The sequence below is a fragment of the Camarhynchus parvulus genome, chromosome 26 (genome assembly GCF_901933205.1).
Source record: "Camarhynchus parvulus chromosome 26, STF_HiC, whole genome shotgun sequence".
NCBI lineage: Eukaryota > Metazoa > Chordata > Aves > Passeriformes > Thraupidae > Camarhynchus > Camarhynchus parvulus.
Genome location: NC_044596.1, coordinates 6,116,595 through 6,130,742, shown reverse-complemented (window position 1 = coordinate 6,130,742; position 14,148 = coordinate 6,116,595). Strand labels below are relative to the sequence as shown.

At 53.2% G+C, this 14,148-nt stretch overlaps 1 protein-coding gene across 1 annotated transcript; it reads right to left on the bottom strand.

The window, feature by feature from the left end:
- Positions 1-367: 367 nt before the first annotated feature.
- CAMK1G (calcium/calmodulin dependent protein kinase IG) lies at positions 368-13,554 on the bottom strand. The gene is made up of 14 exons (XM_030965933.1): positions 13,344-13,554; positions 9,934-10,050; positions 8,254-8,382; positions 7,928-8,002; positions 6,849-6,987; positions 6,064-6,187; positions 5,502-5,577; positions 4,699-4,811; positions 3,799-3,877; positions 3,261-3,348; positions 2,590-2,839; positions 2,268-2,445; positions 1,772-1,888; positions 368-877 (listed from the first exon to the last, which is right to left on the bottom strand). Exons 2-13 carry the CDS (start codon positions 10,023-10,025, stop codon positions 1,795-1,797), a joined length of 1,437 nt encoding a protein of 478 aa, XP_030821793.1. The 5' UTR covers positions 10,026-10,050; positions 13,344-13,554; the 3' UTR covers positions 368-877; positions 1,772-1,794.
- Between the last annotated feature and the right edge of the window lie 594 nt (positions 13,555-14,148).

Genomic DNA, 14,148 nt, shown 5'->3' with positions numbered 1-14,148 from the left:
CTTCAAACATGCCACGGCTTCAGTACTTCCCTCTGAGATCTTCCTTCAAATAAGCAGATCAGAGAAGTGGAGAATTTTATCTCCCTCTGTACAACATACCTACATTTATGCAAATCGGACAAACACAGGCTCACAGTCAAAGGTGAAGTCAGATGTCTTGTTTGATTTTCTGCCACAATCTGCTTATTTTCCACAGAACATTTTGCCAGAAAACATCAGTGGGGGGCAGGTCTGGGATGCACAGGGAAAGCTTTAGGAGGGACTTGACAGACATTTTCCATGTCAGATCTCTATGAATAACCAAGAGGCCCTTTACAAAACAAATCTCAGCTTTATTAAGCAAGTGCTCATTGTGCAATTACAGCCTTGGAGGGGGAGCTCAGGCCTTGCTGTGGCATTGTCACACACAGGGAGGTTTCTAGCAGGTTCTCTCTCCTGTTGGGGCTGCACCGAGGGCTGGGCAGCTGAACTCAGAGTGCCAAAGCCTGGACTGACCAAGCCCCAGGACAGGAGAGGGTGAGGGCTGCAGAAACCAGGGAGCTGCCCCGGGAGTGAAGCTCGCCATGGCTTTGGTTCGCGGGGCTGACGCTGTGCAGGGCCTTGGTGCATTGACAGCTAAACAGGAAACACAAGCTGAGGATGCCCTATGAGAGTGGACACTGGGTGTGGGAGCAGGAGCCTCAGACCTTCCCTCGCCTCCTCCCGGCTGGAATGATCCAGAAACAGCCCGAGCTGCCCGCAGGGATGGATCCTGGCACTGCTGTGCCCCTGACCCAGCTGGCCCCTGCTCTCCAGAGCTGCTGGCAGGGCACAGCCTCCTTTCTGCTCGCACTGCCGGCTCTGAAGCACAGAAAAGAGTCAAAGAGCCCTTCTGGTCCTGCAAGAGAGAGAATTCCAGGTGAGGACAGGGCTTTGTTCCCTGCTAATGAGCCGCAATGGGGCAGGGGCAGCTCGGGTCCCTTTGTGGCTCTCACAAAGGGCTGTCCCAGCTCTGATTGCGGGAATTGGCCTCTCTGGAGTCTGCAGTGGCTCTAACTGCGTTTGTCTGTGCTGTTAATCCGCTGTGCTGATCAAACAGCCTCATCAGCAGAGACTGGCACAGGACATGAGAGGAGGGAGCTCTCTTGATGTGGCTTTTGAGGAGAGCTGTGCCAGCAGGAGCTCACCTTTGGGACATTGCTCAGAGCAGGGTCTGACAGCAAAGCTGCTCACTGCTCACACACAGGGCGGTGCAAATGACGGCAGGGCTGAGCCAAGCTGTGGTCAGACAGGATCCAACCGCATTGTTTCACTCTGCTTTACAAAACGAGCCTCTCTGGGCTCTGCTCACAGAGACACTCGAGCCTGCCTGGGCCAAACCTGGGAAAGAGAGGAGCTGCCCGTGCTGAGCCCTTTGCTCATGGCCCCAGCTGAGCCCTGCCTGAACAGCCCAATCCCAGCTGAGGGACAGCTTTGCATCGGTGTTTTTCCCATGAATAGCTGGAAATCAGTGCAGAGCTTGGTGTGACAAACCCAAGCTTGGCTCCCTCTCTCAGGCTCCTGGGCAGCCTCGTTGGGATGTAAAAGCTGCATTGCGAGGGGGAATGGCCCTGGTGGAAGCTGAGAGCTGAGTCATGGCTGGAGAGGCGCTTGGTGAAAGGCTTTTCCTCCTGCAAAAACCCTGGGTTGGTTTATTTGGTGTACAGTCACCGTGCTATTTCTGCCTTTCCCTCTTGCCTGCCCTAATTGGATTAATTAGGAGCAGCTGAAGATGGGATTGCAGGGCACTCACCTCTGACCACATGGCTGCCTCCATCACATGATCAAACAAACTCCAGTTTGCCCAGTGCCACAGTGAGACGAGTGTTTACTGGTTTTCACTGGGACGAGAACCTCTGACTTGAAATGGCTGGTTGGGAATGGGTGAAAGGGAACAGAAAGAAGAGAAATTGCAATTATTTAGGATCGTTCTGTAGGGGAATTGTGGTGTCAATGTACAGAACATCAGCTGTCAGAGCAGGGTGGCTGCAGTCCCTGCAGCCAAGGCAGGGTCTGGTCTCCTTGAGCCACTGGTAACTCCTGTGGAAATGCAGCGTGCTCCAGTCCATGGGAGCCGCCACCCAGCCTGGGCACCCACTCACCCATGCTGGGACACCCAGCAGAGCCTGCACTGGGCACAGCTCCCAGCCAAACAGAGCCCTGGCTCATCCCTCCCCTTCTCCCTCCACTCCTGTGTCTCCATTCCCATGGCATTTGCTGGAAGGTCGTGGAAGGACCTGGGTACCTACTGGGATTTTGAAGACTTTTTGAGCAGCACCGTCTCGGAGCAGGAGGATGCCTTGGTCTTCTCGTGGCCCACACAGGAGGGGCTGCAGCCACAGGAGCTCCTGCCCGGGGGGCTGTGGCTGTCCGGCAGGGCCAGGCTGCTGTCCCTGGGCAGGGGTCCCTCCTCCGGGGGGCTGGGGGTGTGTGACAGGACCAGGCTGGGAGTGTCTGGCAGAATGGGGCTGCGGTCCCCAGGCAGGGGTCCCTCCTCCGGGGGGCTGGGGGTGTCCAGCAGGGCCAGGCTGCAGTCCCCAGGCAGGGGTCTCTCCTCCAGGGGGCTTGGCAGCTTTTCCTCCCCCGTTCCCATCTCCTGCTGGGGCTGAGGGGGTCGGGGTGGGTTTGGGTGCCCCTGAGAGGGGCCCTGAGCTGTGTCCTTGTCATCTCTTGGCGCTGCTGGCAGGGGGGTCCCCGAGGGGCTGCTGGGCCTGGGGGGCTCCGAGGTCTCTGGGGCAGGGACAGAGCCCTCGGCCGCCCCGTGGCCGCTCATGTGCAGCTTCTTCATGTGGTGCACGACGGCTGCGGCGTTGAAGGCTTGCTGGGGAGGGAGACAAAAGCTCCAGTGAGCAGCTGGTGATGCCAGGACAGGCTGTCCCCCCCGGGTGACACCAGTGCTGCCAGCACTGGCTGTTTGGGGTGGGCACATTCCTGCCACAAACCCACAGACACCGCCTTTCATGGGCGCAGGCTGGCGCTGTGTTTGGAGCTCACAGCTGCCTCCAGCCCAGGAAAGCAGGGAACAGCTGGAAGTGACCCCTGCCCTCTGCTCCTGGTTGTGGTGAATCTCACTTTGGGAATATTGCTGCCATCACCCTGCAAACATGGACTGCAGGCAACTGCAGCTTTGGGGATCCCAGGGTTTGGGTGCTCACCCCCCAGGGAAGCCCTGCTCAGTGCTGGCTGACAGCAACTGGTGTTTGCTGCTGAAATGGCTCTGGGCTCCAGCAGCAGCCACTTACCCTCCATTTGCTCTTTGCAAAGTTTTTCTGGATCTGAGCGCTGACAGATGGGTAGATGTCACGGTGAAGGGCTGTATTTCCATTAATCCTGCAGATGGAAGAGAAGAAAATGGGCTCGTAGGCAGATGGCATTTGTAAGGCATTCCACATTCTGCAGGCACCGAACTGCTTTGTACGTTCAATCAGCAATAATTAAACCCAAAGGAAAAACAGCAACAAAATGTAACACAAACACACACTTCAAAGCCTGGGAAAGCTCAGGGTGGGATTTCTCCTCTGCCTCTGTTTGTGGAGGCAAATACGCACAAATTGCATCTTTTAATTATTCATGGTTTGCTTTCTGTGCACACAAGAAGGAGCCAGCCTGGCGGCGCGGGGGAGGCGGTGACGATCATGACGATAATGATGTTAATGACGTTAATGACGTTAATGACGGGGTGGGGGACACTCCTGTGGTGGGGACACTGCTGTTCCCCGCTCCCACAGAGCACAGTGAGCACACACGGGGCTGCAGGACCCCCGGGCACCCCCAGCTCACCACGGGTGCCTCAGGGCCTCCTCGCAGGTGAACCTCGCGCTCGGGTTCTTCTCCAGGAGGTGCCGGATGAAGTCCTTGGCTGTTTGGGAAAGGGGAAAAGCAGAGAGGGGTTATTGTCTCGTTATTGTCTCCTCCTTCCAGAGCTGGTCCCAGCAGAACATGGGCAATGCTGCTGGAGGAACAGCACAGAGGTCAGCCCCAGGAGAAGGGGGTTGTGTGGCTGCTCCAGGGGAGGTTCAGGGGGATTTTGGGAAATATTCCTTCACTGAAAGTGGTTGGGCACTGGAAGGGGCTGGAGAGGGCAGTGGTGGAGTCACCGTCCCTGGAAATGCTCAGAAAATGAGAGCTGGCACTTGGTGATGTGGCTTGGTGGGATTCAGTCAAAGGCTGGACTTGGAGATCTTCTCCAACCCTAATAATTCTGTGATTACTCCAGTAAAGGAAGATTCTTATAGTGACAGGCTCCAGATGAAAAATATCAACTCCGGATGTACCAAACTTCACTCTTAGATTGTGTGAGTTGGAGTTGAATTGTTCACCCAAAAAATAACTCTAGAAACCATGAAGTGAAAACTGAGCAGATTTAGAAGCTGCCCTGAAGAGCTCTTACATCTCTCCCCTTTTTCCCCCTTTGTTTTTCTTGCAGGAAGGATTGTGATGTTTGTTATTAAACCCCAGCACACCCCCTGCTAGGTTTGTTTGTTTGTATAAAAGATTGATGTTGAAATAAGCCGTGAGGATGCTGCCTGCAGTGAGCTCCGGAGCAGCTCGGGCTGCTGAAGTGACAGGACAGAGGAAAAAAATGGGGAAAAAAATGCAGATTTTCCCTTCTTACAGAATCCCAGAATGGTTTGGGTTGGAAGGAGCCTCAAAGCTGATCCAGTGCCATCGCTTCATTACCTGACTCGGAGATATCGTCCCAAAACGGAGACTCGAACTCGTAGTAGCCTTCCTTGATCTTCTCAAAGAGTTTGGATTCGGTTTCCTCGTAGAAAGGAGGGTAGCCACAGAGCCTGGGGCAGAGCAGGCACACAGGGGCCCTTCAGTGCCAGCCCAGAGCGGGCACAGGCTCCTGCACAGCCCACAGAGACCACCCGAGCCAGGAGTGACAGAGGTGACGAGGAGCTGCTCTGCCCCCTCCCTGCCCCTCCCTGCTCAGGGGATCAGCAAAGCTGCACAAAAGAGTTAAAAACTCCCCTGCAGCAGCAGCCAGAGGACAAAGCCGCAGCTGGTACCGAGCTGAGAGTGTGGGAGGAAACGAAACAAAAAGTCCCCGGGAAGATGGAATGGGTTTTGTAGGGAACTGGAGAAAAACAAAGCAGAGGATGAGGCACAGGCAGAGCAAATGGGATTCCTGTCATCTCCTCTGCTGAGCTCAATTCCCCACATCCCTTTAATTTCTGGGTTTGGGATGAATCCGGTGCTGTGCTCCACAGAGAAAGGGGAGGTCTGGCCTTGCCCCTGCCCTGCAGAGCCTGGGGGAGTTCCTAAACCCAGGGAAAGGAAAAGGAAAAGGAAAAGGAAAAGGAAAAGGAAAAGGAAAAGGAAAAGGAAAAGGAAAAGGAAAAGGAAAAGGAAAAGGAAAAGGAAAAGGAAAAGGAAAAGGAAAAGGAAAAGGAAAAGGAAAAGGAAAAGGAAAAGGAGCGAGTTCCCAAACCCAGGCAAGGGAAAAGGAGCAGCTGCTGCTGCCTGCTGGCACTCACAGGATGTAGGTGATGACCCCGATGGACCAGCAGTCCACGGCTTTGCTGTAGGGCTTCTGGGCCAGCACCTCGGGGGCTGCAGGACAGCAAAGCAAAGGGCAGCTCTGAGCAAGAATGGATTATCCAGCACTGGGGGAAGCAGGAGTCACAGCCAGGGACAGCCCCATCTCCCAGCTGAATTGCTCTGCGGTTTTTGGGTCGTTTTTATCCATTATACAGAAAGAACCACAGACAGTCTCTGCCTGCATGCTGAGGTTTAACCACAGAGCTGATCCAGCCAGTGCAGTCTGGCAGGAATTAAACAAAACCCCATTGCATTAAAATAATTTTTATAACCTTTTCAATAGATATATTGCCCTTAAAATTACCCTTTTCTTCGCATTTTTAAAATACTTTTTAAAATGTTTTTCAGCCCCTACACTTGTTTCTATGGTCTGTGCAGTGCATCTGTGGGTCCCATGTTGTTACCAACACATTGATGTATTTCTCTCCCTCTCCCAGGCAATGTCTGGGATGTGCACAACCCTTTCTCCAGGAGCTCCACTCCTGCCCCCTGGCTCACCCACGTATCCTGGGGTCCCACAGGCCGTGGACATGATCCCGTTCTGCTCCATTTTCGACAGGCCAAAATCCGTGATCATGATTTTGGAGTTCTCCTCGGGGGTGAGGTACAGCAGGTTCTCAGGCTGGGGACACATTTGTGCAGGAAATGGCAAAGACGAGTGTGGTCACCAATTGTTGAGGTGGTGAGGGTTCCCAGGATGAGGTGAGAGATGAGAATTGACTCTAAGTTCTCAGAAGGCTGATTTATTATTTGATAATATTATATTAAAAGAAAATTATACACTAAAACTATACTAAAAAAAGAAAAAAAAATCAGAAAGCTAAAAAAGAAATGATAAAAAACTCGTGACTGACCAGAGTCCCGACACAACTAAACTAGAATTAATCATTAATTAAAAACAATTCATGGAACCAATCAAAAATACATCTGTTGTTATAATATTATATTAAAATAAAATGATATACTAAAACTATACTAAAAAAAGAAAAATAAACACATCAGAAAGCTAAAATAAATGATAATAAAAACCTTGTGACTGACCAGAGTCCTGACACAACTAAACTAGAATTAATAATTAATTAAAAACAATTCACATAAAACCAATCAAAAATGCACCTGTTGGTAAGCAACCTCCAAACCACAATCAAATAATTATTGTTTACATTTCTTTTCTGAGGCTTCTCAGGAGAAAAATCCTGGGAAAAGGATTTTTCATGGAATCTGGCAGCGCCAGAGGAGCAGGAGGGGTGGGGCAGAGCGCAGGTGGCACAGGCAGGGCTCACCTTGAGGTCCCGGTGCACGATGCCGTTCTCATGCAGGTATTTCACAGCTGTCAGCACCTGGTGGATCACCAGGCTCGCGTCCTTCTCCGTGTACACTCCCCGCTCCAGGATCCTGTCAAACAGCTCTCCCCCTGACACCCTGTGCAGAGAAAGGGACTGGAATGAGCACAGACAGAGCTCTCGTGTGAGCTCAGCTGAGTTTCTGCTCCTCCCTCAGCCGTGTTTGGGAGGCTGATGGGAGCTCCTGGGTGCAATGCCAGGCTGCCAGTGGGCACTGCTGGCACACCTGGGCACTCTGGGGGAGCTTTGAGGCAAGTCCTGCTAGGGCTGCTGTCGCACACATCTTCTATGGAAAATCCCCTCCTTGGGATTTTCCCTCCTGAGAAGCTGAGAGGCCTCAGGAACAAAATGTACACAATGGTTATCTGCTGCTGTGGAATGCAACAGGTGCATCTGTGATTGGCTCATGTGGTTGTTTCTAATTAATGGCCAATCACAGTGAGCTGGCTCGGATAGTCTGAGCCACAAACCTTTGTTATCATTCCTTCTTATTCTATTCTTAGCCGGCTTTCTGATGAAATCCTTTCTTCTATTCTTTTAGTATAGTTTTAATGTAATATATATGATAAAATAATAAATCAGCCTTGTGAACCATGGAGTCAGATCCTCGTCTCTTCCCTCACCCTCAGACCCCTGTGAACACGGTCACAGGGCTGGCACCCAGGTACCCGGCCCTGCCTCAGGCTGCCCCACCAGAGGTTTTGTTCTGTTCTGAGCCTGCAGTCAGGCAGCAGCAGGGTGCCCCGAGCTGTTCCCTGTGCTGACACGGTGCCCATTCCATTTCTAGAAACCCTGCGTGGCACAGCTTTAATTAGAAATACTTCTGTCTCTGCCCTGCTAAACTATCAGGAATTAATTTGCATAAATAGGTCCAAATTGGGGTTCAGAAAGTCGCTGTTAGGATGGGGATGGGCCAAGGGGCCACGGGGAGTGTCCAGGTTGGTGCTGACATCCCACACATCCCCTGCTCCTGCCCTGTCCCTCTGTGTGGCCCCGAGCATGGCTCTGCTGGTACTCACAGCTGCATGACCAGGTAGAAGTGGGTTGTGCTCTCGTAAATATCCTCCAAAGTCACAATGTTTTCATGCTTTATCCTGCAAAGGGAAATGTGGGTCAGAAACAAATCCTGGCAAGGGCAGAGGGGGGAAAACCCAGCAGTCATCTTGCTTTAATCACCAGGGACGCTTCACTGGGGTCCTGGGGCTGCTGTCCCTCCCCTGCATGGCAGGGGATCACTGATGTCCATCCAATTCCTTTGGGAGCACCAGGCCCCAGCAGTGGGGGCCAGACCCTTTAAATAGAGCCCCCGGCAGAGCAGGAGCGCTCCTCGGAGTGTCACACTCACTTTTTCAGCACTGCTATTTCATTCTCCAGGCTGCTGTCCCTGTTGAGAGGAGACTTCTTGATGCATTTCAGAGCAAAGAGCTTGCCAGTGCTTTTCTGCTTCACCAGGAAAACCTCTGAGAAGGCACCTCTGCAGAGAGGGGGAGAGGCTGCATTTCAGGGGCAGAGAGGGGAAACAGCACACAAAACAATGTGGTGGAACTCCATGTGGGTGCTGATTCTAAAGCTGGGGCCGTCCTGGAGCAGCCCCAAACTCAGGGTGTTCAAGGCAAGGTTATGCAACGTGAATAAAACCCCACAATTTTTTTTTCTGTAGAGAAAACGTTAATTCTGCACAGCCCAGGAGGGAGCTGCAGTTTGGGCTGTGCCACCCAACATTCTGCAGGTCCAAAATGCAAAGCAGCAGGAGAAGCCCAGTTCATCTTTAAATTCAGCCTCTGCTTGTCCTCCTGCTGCTGTCCCCGTGTCCCCTTGGGGACAAAGTGACAGTGAGTGTCTGCTCCCCCCCAGCAGCAGCAGCAGGTATTTATAACCTGCCTAAAACCCCAATCCAGCTTTGTCCTGGGGCTGAGCACGAGGCTGGGGCAGTGACAGTGACATTGGGCCAGTCCCCACTAATCCCCATCAAACCTTAATGAGGCAGCTCCTTAACTGGGAGTCTCAGGGCAAGGGGCAAGGAAGGGCAGTGCTGTGGAGCCTCGGGGAAAGTGAAAACAACTTTGAGGTGGTTTTAAGTCCCAGATCTTCATTTCAATTCTTCAGAGAGCTGGAGCGATGCACGTGGGAAAAATCCCAATTTCTAATGTTAAATTTTCCTATTAAAGCAATAGTAGGAAATGAACAACCTACAAATCAGCTGCTGGGGCATCTGTTCTACATCTCTGTCCCAAACAGTTTATAATAATTATGCTCCTTATTAAAAATGATAAATCAACAAGTGGGCTAGGGGAGAACAAAGCTTTTTCTAACCTCATTCCCTCAGCGAAAGCTGCTGGATAATTCAATTAATCTCTGAGGCTGACAAGGCTCAGAATTTGGAGGAGCTGCTTCTTTGGGAGCTTTCTCGTGGGCTCAGAAGTCACAGAAAATTTGTCCATGACAGAACTTGCTGGTGGAGGTAATTCAATTCCTCCCCCACAACCTTGGGAATGTTTTGTTGTCTCATCCCCATGAATAGGCAAATGAAGCTGTTAACGCGCAGGGAAGGATTGTACAACTCCAACATCCTTGTTTTTGTTTCATTCCCCAACTGAGTCAGGGTTCCTGAGCTAAATATACAACTTGTTATTGTCGTGCTCTGCCGCGCCAGCCCTGACCTTGCAGGGGCAAAAACCTCCCCTGGAGGCAGGAGGGGCTCCCTGGGGCTGGGGGCACCTGCAGGGAGGGCAGGGGCACCTGGAGCCGTGCCCGGGGCTGGGGGCTCTGCTGCTGTTTGGGAAAGGTGAGCCAGGAGTGGGAGCAGCAGCAGCAGCACCTTGGGCACCCCTCACCTGCTCCAGCCGGTCCTGGGGCATTGGCCAGGGCCAGCAGGGACCCAGGGCACTGAGCAGGGACCCAGGGCACTGAAGAGGGACCCAGGGCACTGAAGAGGGCCAGGAGGGACCCAGCTGGGCCTGGGGAGCCGGGGCTGGGGCTGCTCCTGCCCAGGGACACAGGGACAGCAGCTCCTGCTGGTACTCACGAGCCCAGGGCCTCCATGAAGATGAAGGTTTTGCGGATGTTGCTCGTCTGCTTCTTCCAGGAGCCGCTGCCTTCCTCCTCCTTGCGCCCCATCTCCTCCAGAGTGGAAGCAGGAACGCTGGGAGGAAGAGGAGGAGGAGGAGGAGGAGAGGTCACTGGCAGTCTGTGTTTGCAGGGAGCCCAGCACACCCCAGTCACAGCTGGGGTCAGAGCTGGCCAAGGCCTGGGGGCTGTGAAATGCTCCCCAAAGCCCAAATCTTGTCATGAGATTGGGTCTGGGGACTGGAGGGACACTGGAACCTGAGAGAGGGACCTGGGACAAGGGGAAAAATCGATATAAAATGCAGCAGGGAGCATCCCTGGGTATGGGGAGCATCCCCGCTATGTGGAGCATCCCTGAGAGTGGGGAGCATCCCTGGGAATGGGGAGCATCCCTGGGAATGTGGAGCATCCCTGGGAATGGGGAGCATCCCCGGGTATGGGGAGCATCCCTGGGAATGGGGAGCATCCCTGAGAATGGGGAGCATCCCTGGGTATGGGGAGCATCCCTGAGAGTGGGGAGCATCCCTGAGAGTGGGGAGCATCCCTAGGAATGGGGAGCATCCCTGGGAGAGAGGAGCATCCCTGGGAATGGGGAGCATCCCTGGGAATGTGGAGCATCCCTGAGAGTGGGGAGCATCCCTAGGAATGGGGAGCATCCCTGGGATGTGGAGCATCCCTGGGAATGGGGAGCATCCCTGAGAGTGGGGAGCATCCCTGGGAATGGGGAGCATCCCTGGGAATGTGGAGCATCCCTGGGAATGGGGAGCATCCCTGGGTATGGGGAGCATCCCCTGCAGGGCAGGATGGGACCCAAGTGCTGTGGGACACAGCTGAGCCTGCAGAAGACAAAGCAAAAGCTTTCCTGGATGTTTTTTCCCCCCATTTGGAAAAGGCAGAAGTATTCAAGCAGAGAAGAAGCTGAAAGGTCTTTTTTCATGAGAGGCTGCTTAGATATTGGATTCCTCCTGAACCTACTTTATCTCCTTAATTAGCACGTTTGCAGGGTTTTCAGCTCCTTGACACAATTTTTGAAGGTTAATTTAACATTATTGAAACCAAAATTGACTCAATTGTAAACAGTTGAAGCCTTCAGTCCATAAAATCACCAAAGGCCCCATGAACTTGACCTTTATTTACCTCTTGGCTTCTGATGCCTGTGGAACTCACAGAAATCAGCTCCTTCCAGAGCCCAGCCTGATCTTGCTGTTTGAAACCTGGGAAGGTCAAAAGTCCTTCACAAAAACGCTGATCAATCAATAGAAAACTTTCTGCCAATTATTTTAAGTCCCTAAATAATGTTTTCTTTGCAGTCATCTGCCCATACCAAACCTACAGATCTGGAATATCACAAAAAAAGAGCAAATCATCTCGGTCAGCTGCTGCCTGCCCCTGCCCTCTGCTGCCCTGGGAGCAAAAGGGGGAATGCTGGAGCTCCTGAGGGGGAAGGCTGCCCAGGGGTGCCAGGGAATGGTCCCTTTTAGGTCCCCCAGCCATCCTTGATCCCAGCAGGGCTCAGGGGATGGGCACCTGCCCACTCTGCTCCTTCCCCGGGATTTTCCTCTCTCGGTACCAGGGCAGGAGTCGCCCAGGGCTGGGTGCAGGACACAGGGGCCTCTCAGCCCAGCCAGGATCGTGGGCCCAGGAGAACGGGGATCCCTGGGAGCTCACCTTTGTCTCACTCTGCCTGAGTCACCTGTTGCACTTTGCAGCACTTGCTCACAATGCAATGCTTGATGTAGTTGTTGTTTGTCTCTAGTTATTAATTCCAGCTCTGTGCAACAATCCCAAAATCCCAGAATGGTTTGGGTGGGAAGGGACCTTAAATCCCACCCAGTGCCACCCCTGCCATGGGCAGGGACACCTCCCCCTGTCCCAGGTGCTCCAGCCTGGCCTTGGGCACTGCCAGGGACTGACCCAGGGGCAGCCCCAGCTGCTCTGGCACCCTGTGCCCTTCCCAGCGCCCGGCCCTGGGTTTGTGGATGGACTCCCTCAGCTGGAGAAGCTTCCCCCAGCAGTGGGACCATGGCAGAAGCTGGGCAGGCCCCCGGTGCTGGGCCTGGCAGATCCCTGCCCTGCTCTGTGCCCACCCCAGCCCTGCCGTGCCCTCCTTCCCTGCCAGCTCCACCTGACCCCCTCCAGCTGGGCCTGGGGACAGAGCCCAGCCTGGGACGCACACAGAGGGCACCCAGGGGCACCTGGAATTCACAGGATCTTAAAGAATTATTTAAGGAATTCACACTATTTTAACCGCTGATCCCACGAGGGGCTGTGGTGCCCTTGTGCCCGTTCACCTCCTGGCACTGCAAGCACACCAGAGTGCCACGGTTGCATAATGAGATTGAAAAGCTCATTAACTCATGCAGGTGAAACCCTCTGGAGCTGAGAGTGAAGGGCAGAACTCAGCTTTGATTTGTGGAGCTTCCCCTTGCCCATCATAACAAACACAGCAGCAAGCAGGGCTGCACCTGGGTTTGTATCCTGGACAGAAGATCACAAACAAGTGTGATATCAGAAGATCACAAACAAGTGTGGTATCAGAAGATCACAAACAAGTGTGGTATCAGTGTCTGACCTCTGGGCTCTCCTCCAGCCTGAGCCAAGCCCTGCTCTGCTCTGCCTGATCCAGCTCGACACTGCCCAGGGTGCAAGGGGAGTTTTGATGACCTTGCTTAAATAATTCCTGAGGAAATCTGTTCTGCTTCCCCATCCCACAGCAGGAAACCCATCTGCAGCCAGCCCCTGCTCCTGAATGGATGCTCTGCATTAGCAGAATGATTGTAAGTCATGATTAATGGTCTCGTGACAAACTTCATGGGCAGGGGGAGCAGACGTGCAGCTTTCAGGGCTTTGCCTTTGCAATTAGAAGTTTATAGGGAACAAAGGGGAATACAAATTCAAAGGGCTTTGATAAAAAAAAAATACAGCAAAGCAAGCAAATCTGCATGTGAATGAACAAATGAATGAATGAATGAGTGAATGAAGTGCCAGGGCAGCCGCCGTGTTCAGGGACAAAAGAACAAGAAATTGAAGCCACGAGCTCGCCATTAAAAACAAACCCACGTCAGAGCTCTGGATCCCCCACCACAGCATCCATTCCAACTTGGGGAACACTTACAGAATCTCCATTTTCATGGGAAATATCCCAGATTCCCTACAATACTCTGGATGGAAAACATCAGAGACAGCTTTCTATGAAATCACTGAGCACAACACGAGTGCCGGAGGATACTACAGAGGAGCAGTCCTCTGGTGCTTCCCTGCTACAAGATAAATCCAATTTAAATCAAAGCAGGCAAGCAGGGACCCCACCGGCTTCACCGAGAGAGCACGAACAGCAAATGGCTCGCAAGGAAAGAAAATTCTGCTTACCCAGGTCAGCACAGACAGAGCTGCTCCTGGTGGCTGCTCGCGCTCGGCGCCGTCTGCGGGGATTAGAGCCGGGGGAGGAGGAGGAGGAGGAGGAGGAGATGGAGCCGAGATGGTAACCAGGGAGTCACCAGGGAGTCACCAGGGGCACGGGGACAGTGCAGCAGGGCTGGGATCCCACTGCCACCAGGCTCAGGGCTGGGGCTGGGCGTGCAGCAGCCGCTCCCGCTGGCGCTGAGACATCCCCGATGCAAATCCAGGCTGCCTTCCTCACCCCAACAGCTCCTCAGGGCTGGAAACCGCCCCCACTGCCCTGGTTGGGCTGGCACTCCTGTGGCACTGCCCTGGTTGGGCTGGCACTCCTGTGGCACTGCCCTGGCACGGGCTGGCACTCCTGTGGCACTGCCCTGGACGGGCTGGCACTCCTGTGGCACTGCCCTGCCTGTCCCAGCAGCAGCTCCAGCACGGGCAGGGGATGCTCCTCACCATCCCTGAATGGCACAAACCCTGGAGAACAACCACTGGGCAGAGGTTAATTGCCATGACCCCAATTTGGGGCTGTTTTACCCCAAACAATGGCTCTATTTTGACTTTCAAATCCTCCCTGTGAGTGCCTGCTCAAGCACAGCACATATGAATAGAGGAAATATTAGCACATATGAATAGAGGAAATATTAATAATTCTTTGGATCTTCTCTGTGGTGTGGGATTTTTAGAGCTGGCAATAACAACTTTACTGACTGCACCCTCAGTTGATTTACACTGCCATCTAGAATAATGCATGGGAAAAGTCTGTATCATTGTGGAG

What these genes read in the sequence shown, in the direction of transcription:
- CAMK1G (XM_030965933.1), bottom strand. Translation starts at nt 10,025, where the DNA reads ATGGGGCGCAAGGAGGAGGAAGGCAGCGGCTCCTGGAAGAAGCAGACG. An exon ending in TCGTGCACCGGGACCTCAAG is followed by an intron (nt 6,188 to 6,848) that starts GTGAGCCCTGCC and finishes ATGTGTCCCCAG; the next exon opens with CCTGAGAACCTGCTGTACCT. An exon ending in GGGAACGGGGGAGGAAAAGC is followed by an intron (nt 2,446 to 2,589) that starts TGCCAAGCCCCC and finishes TCCTGTCACACA; the next exon opens with CCCCCAGCCCCCCGGAGGAG.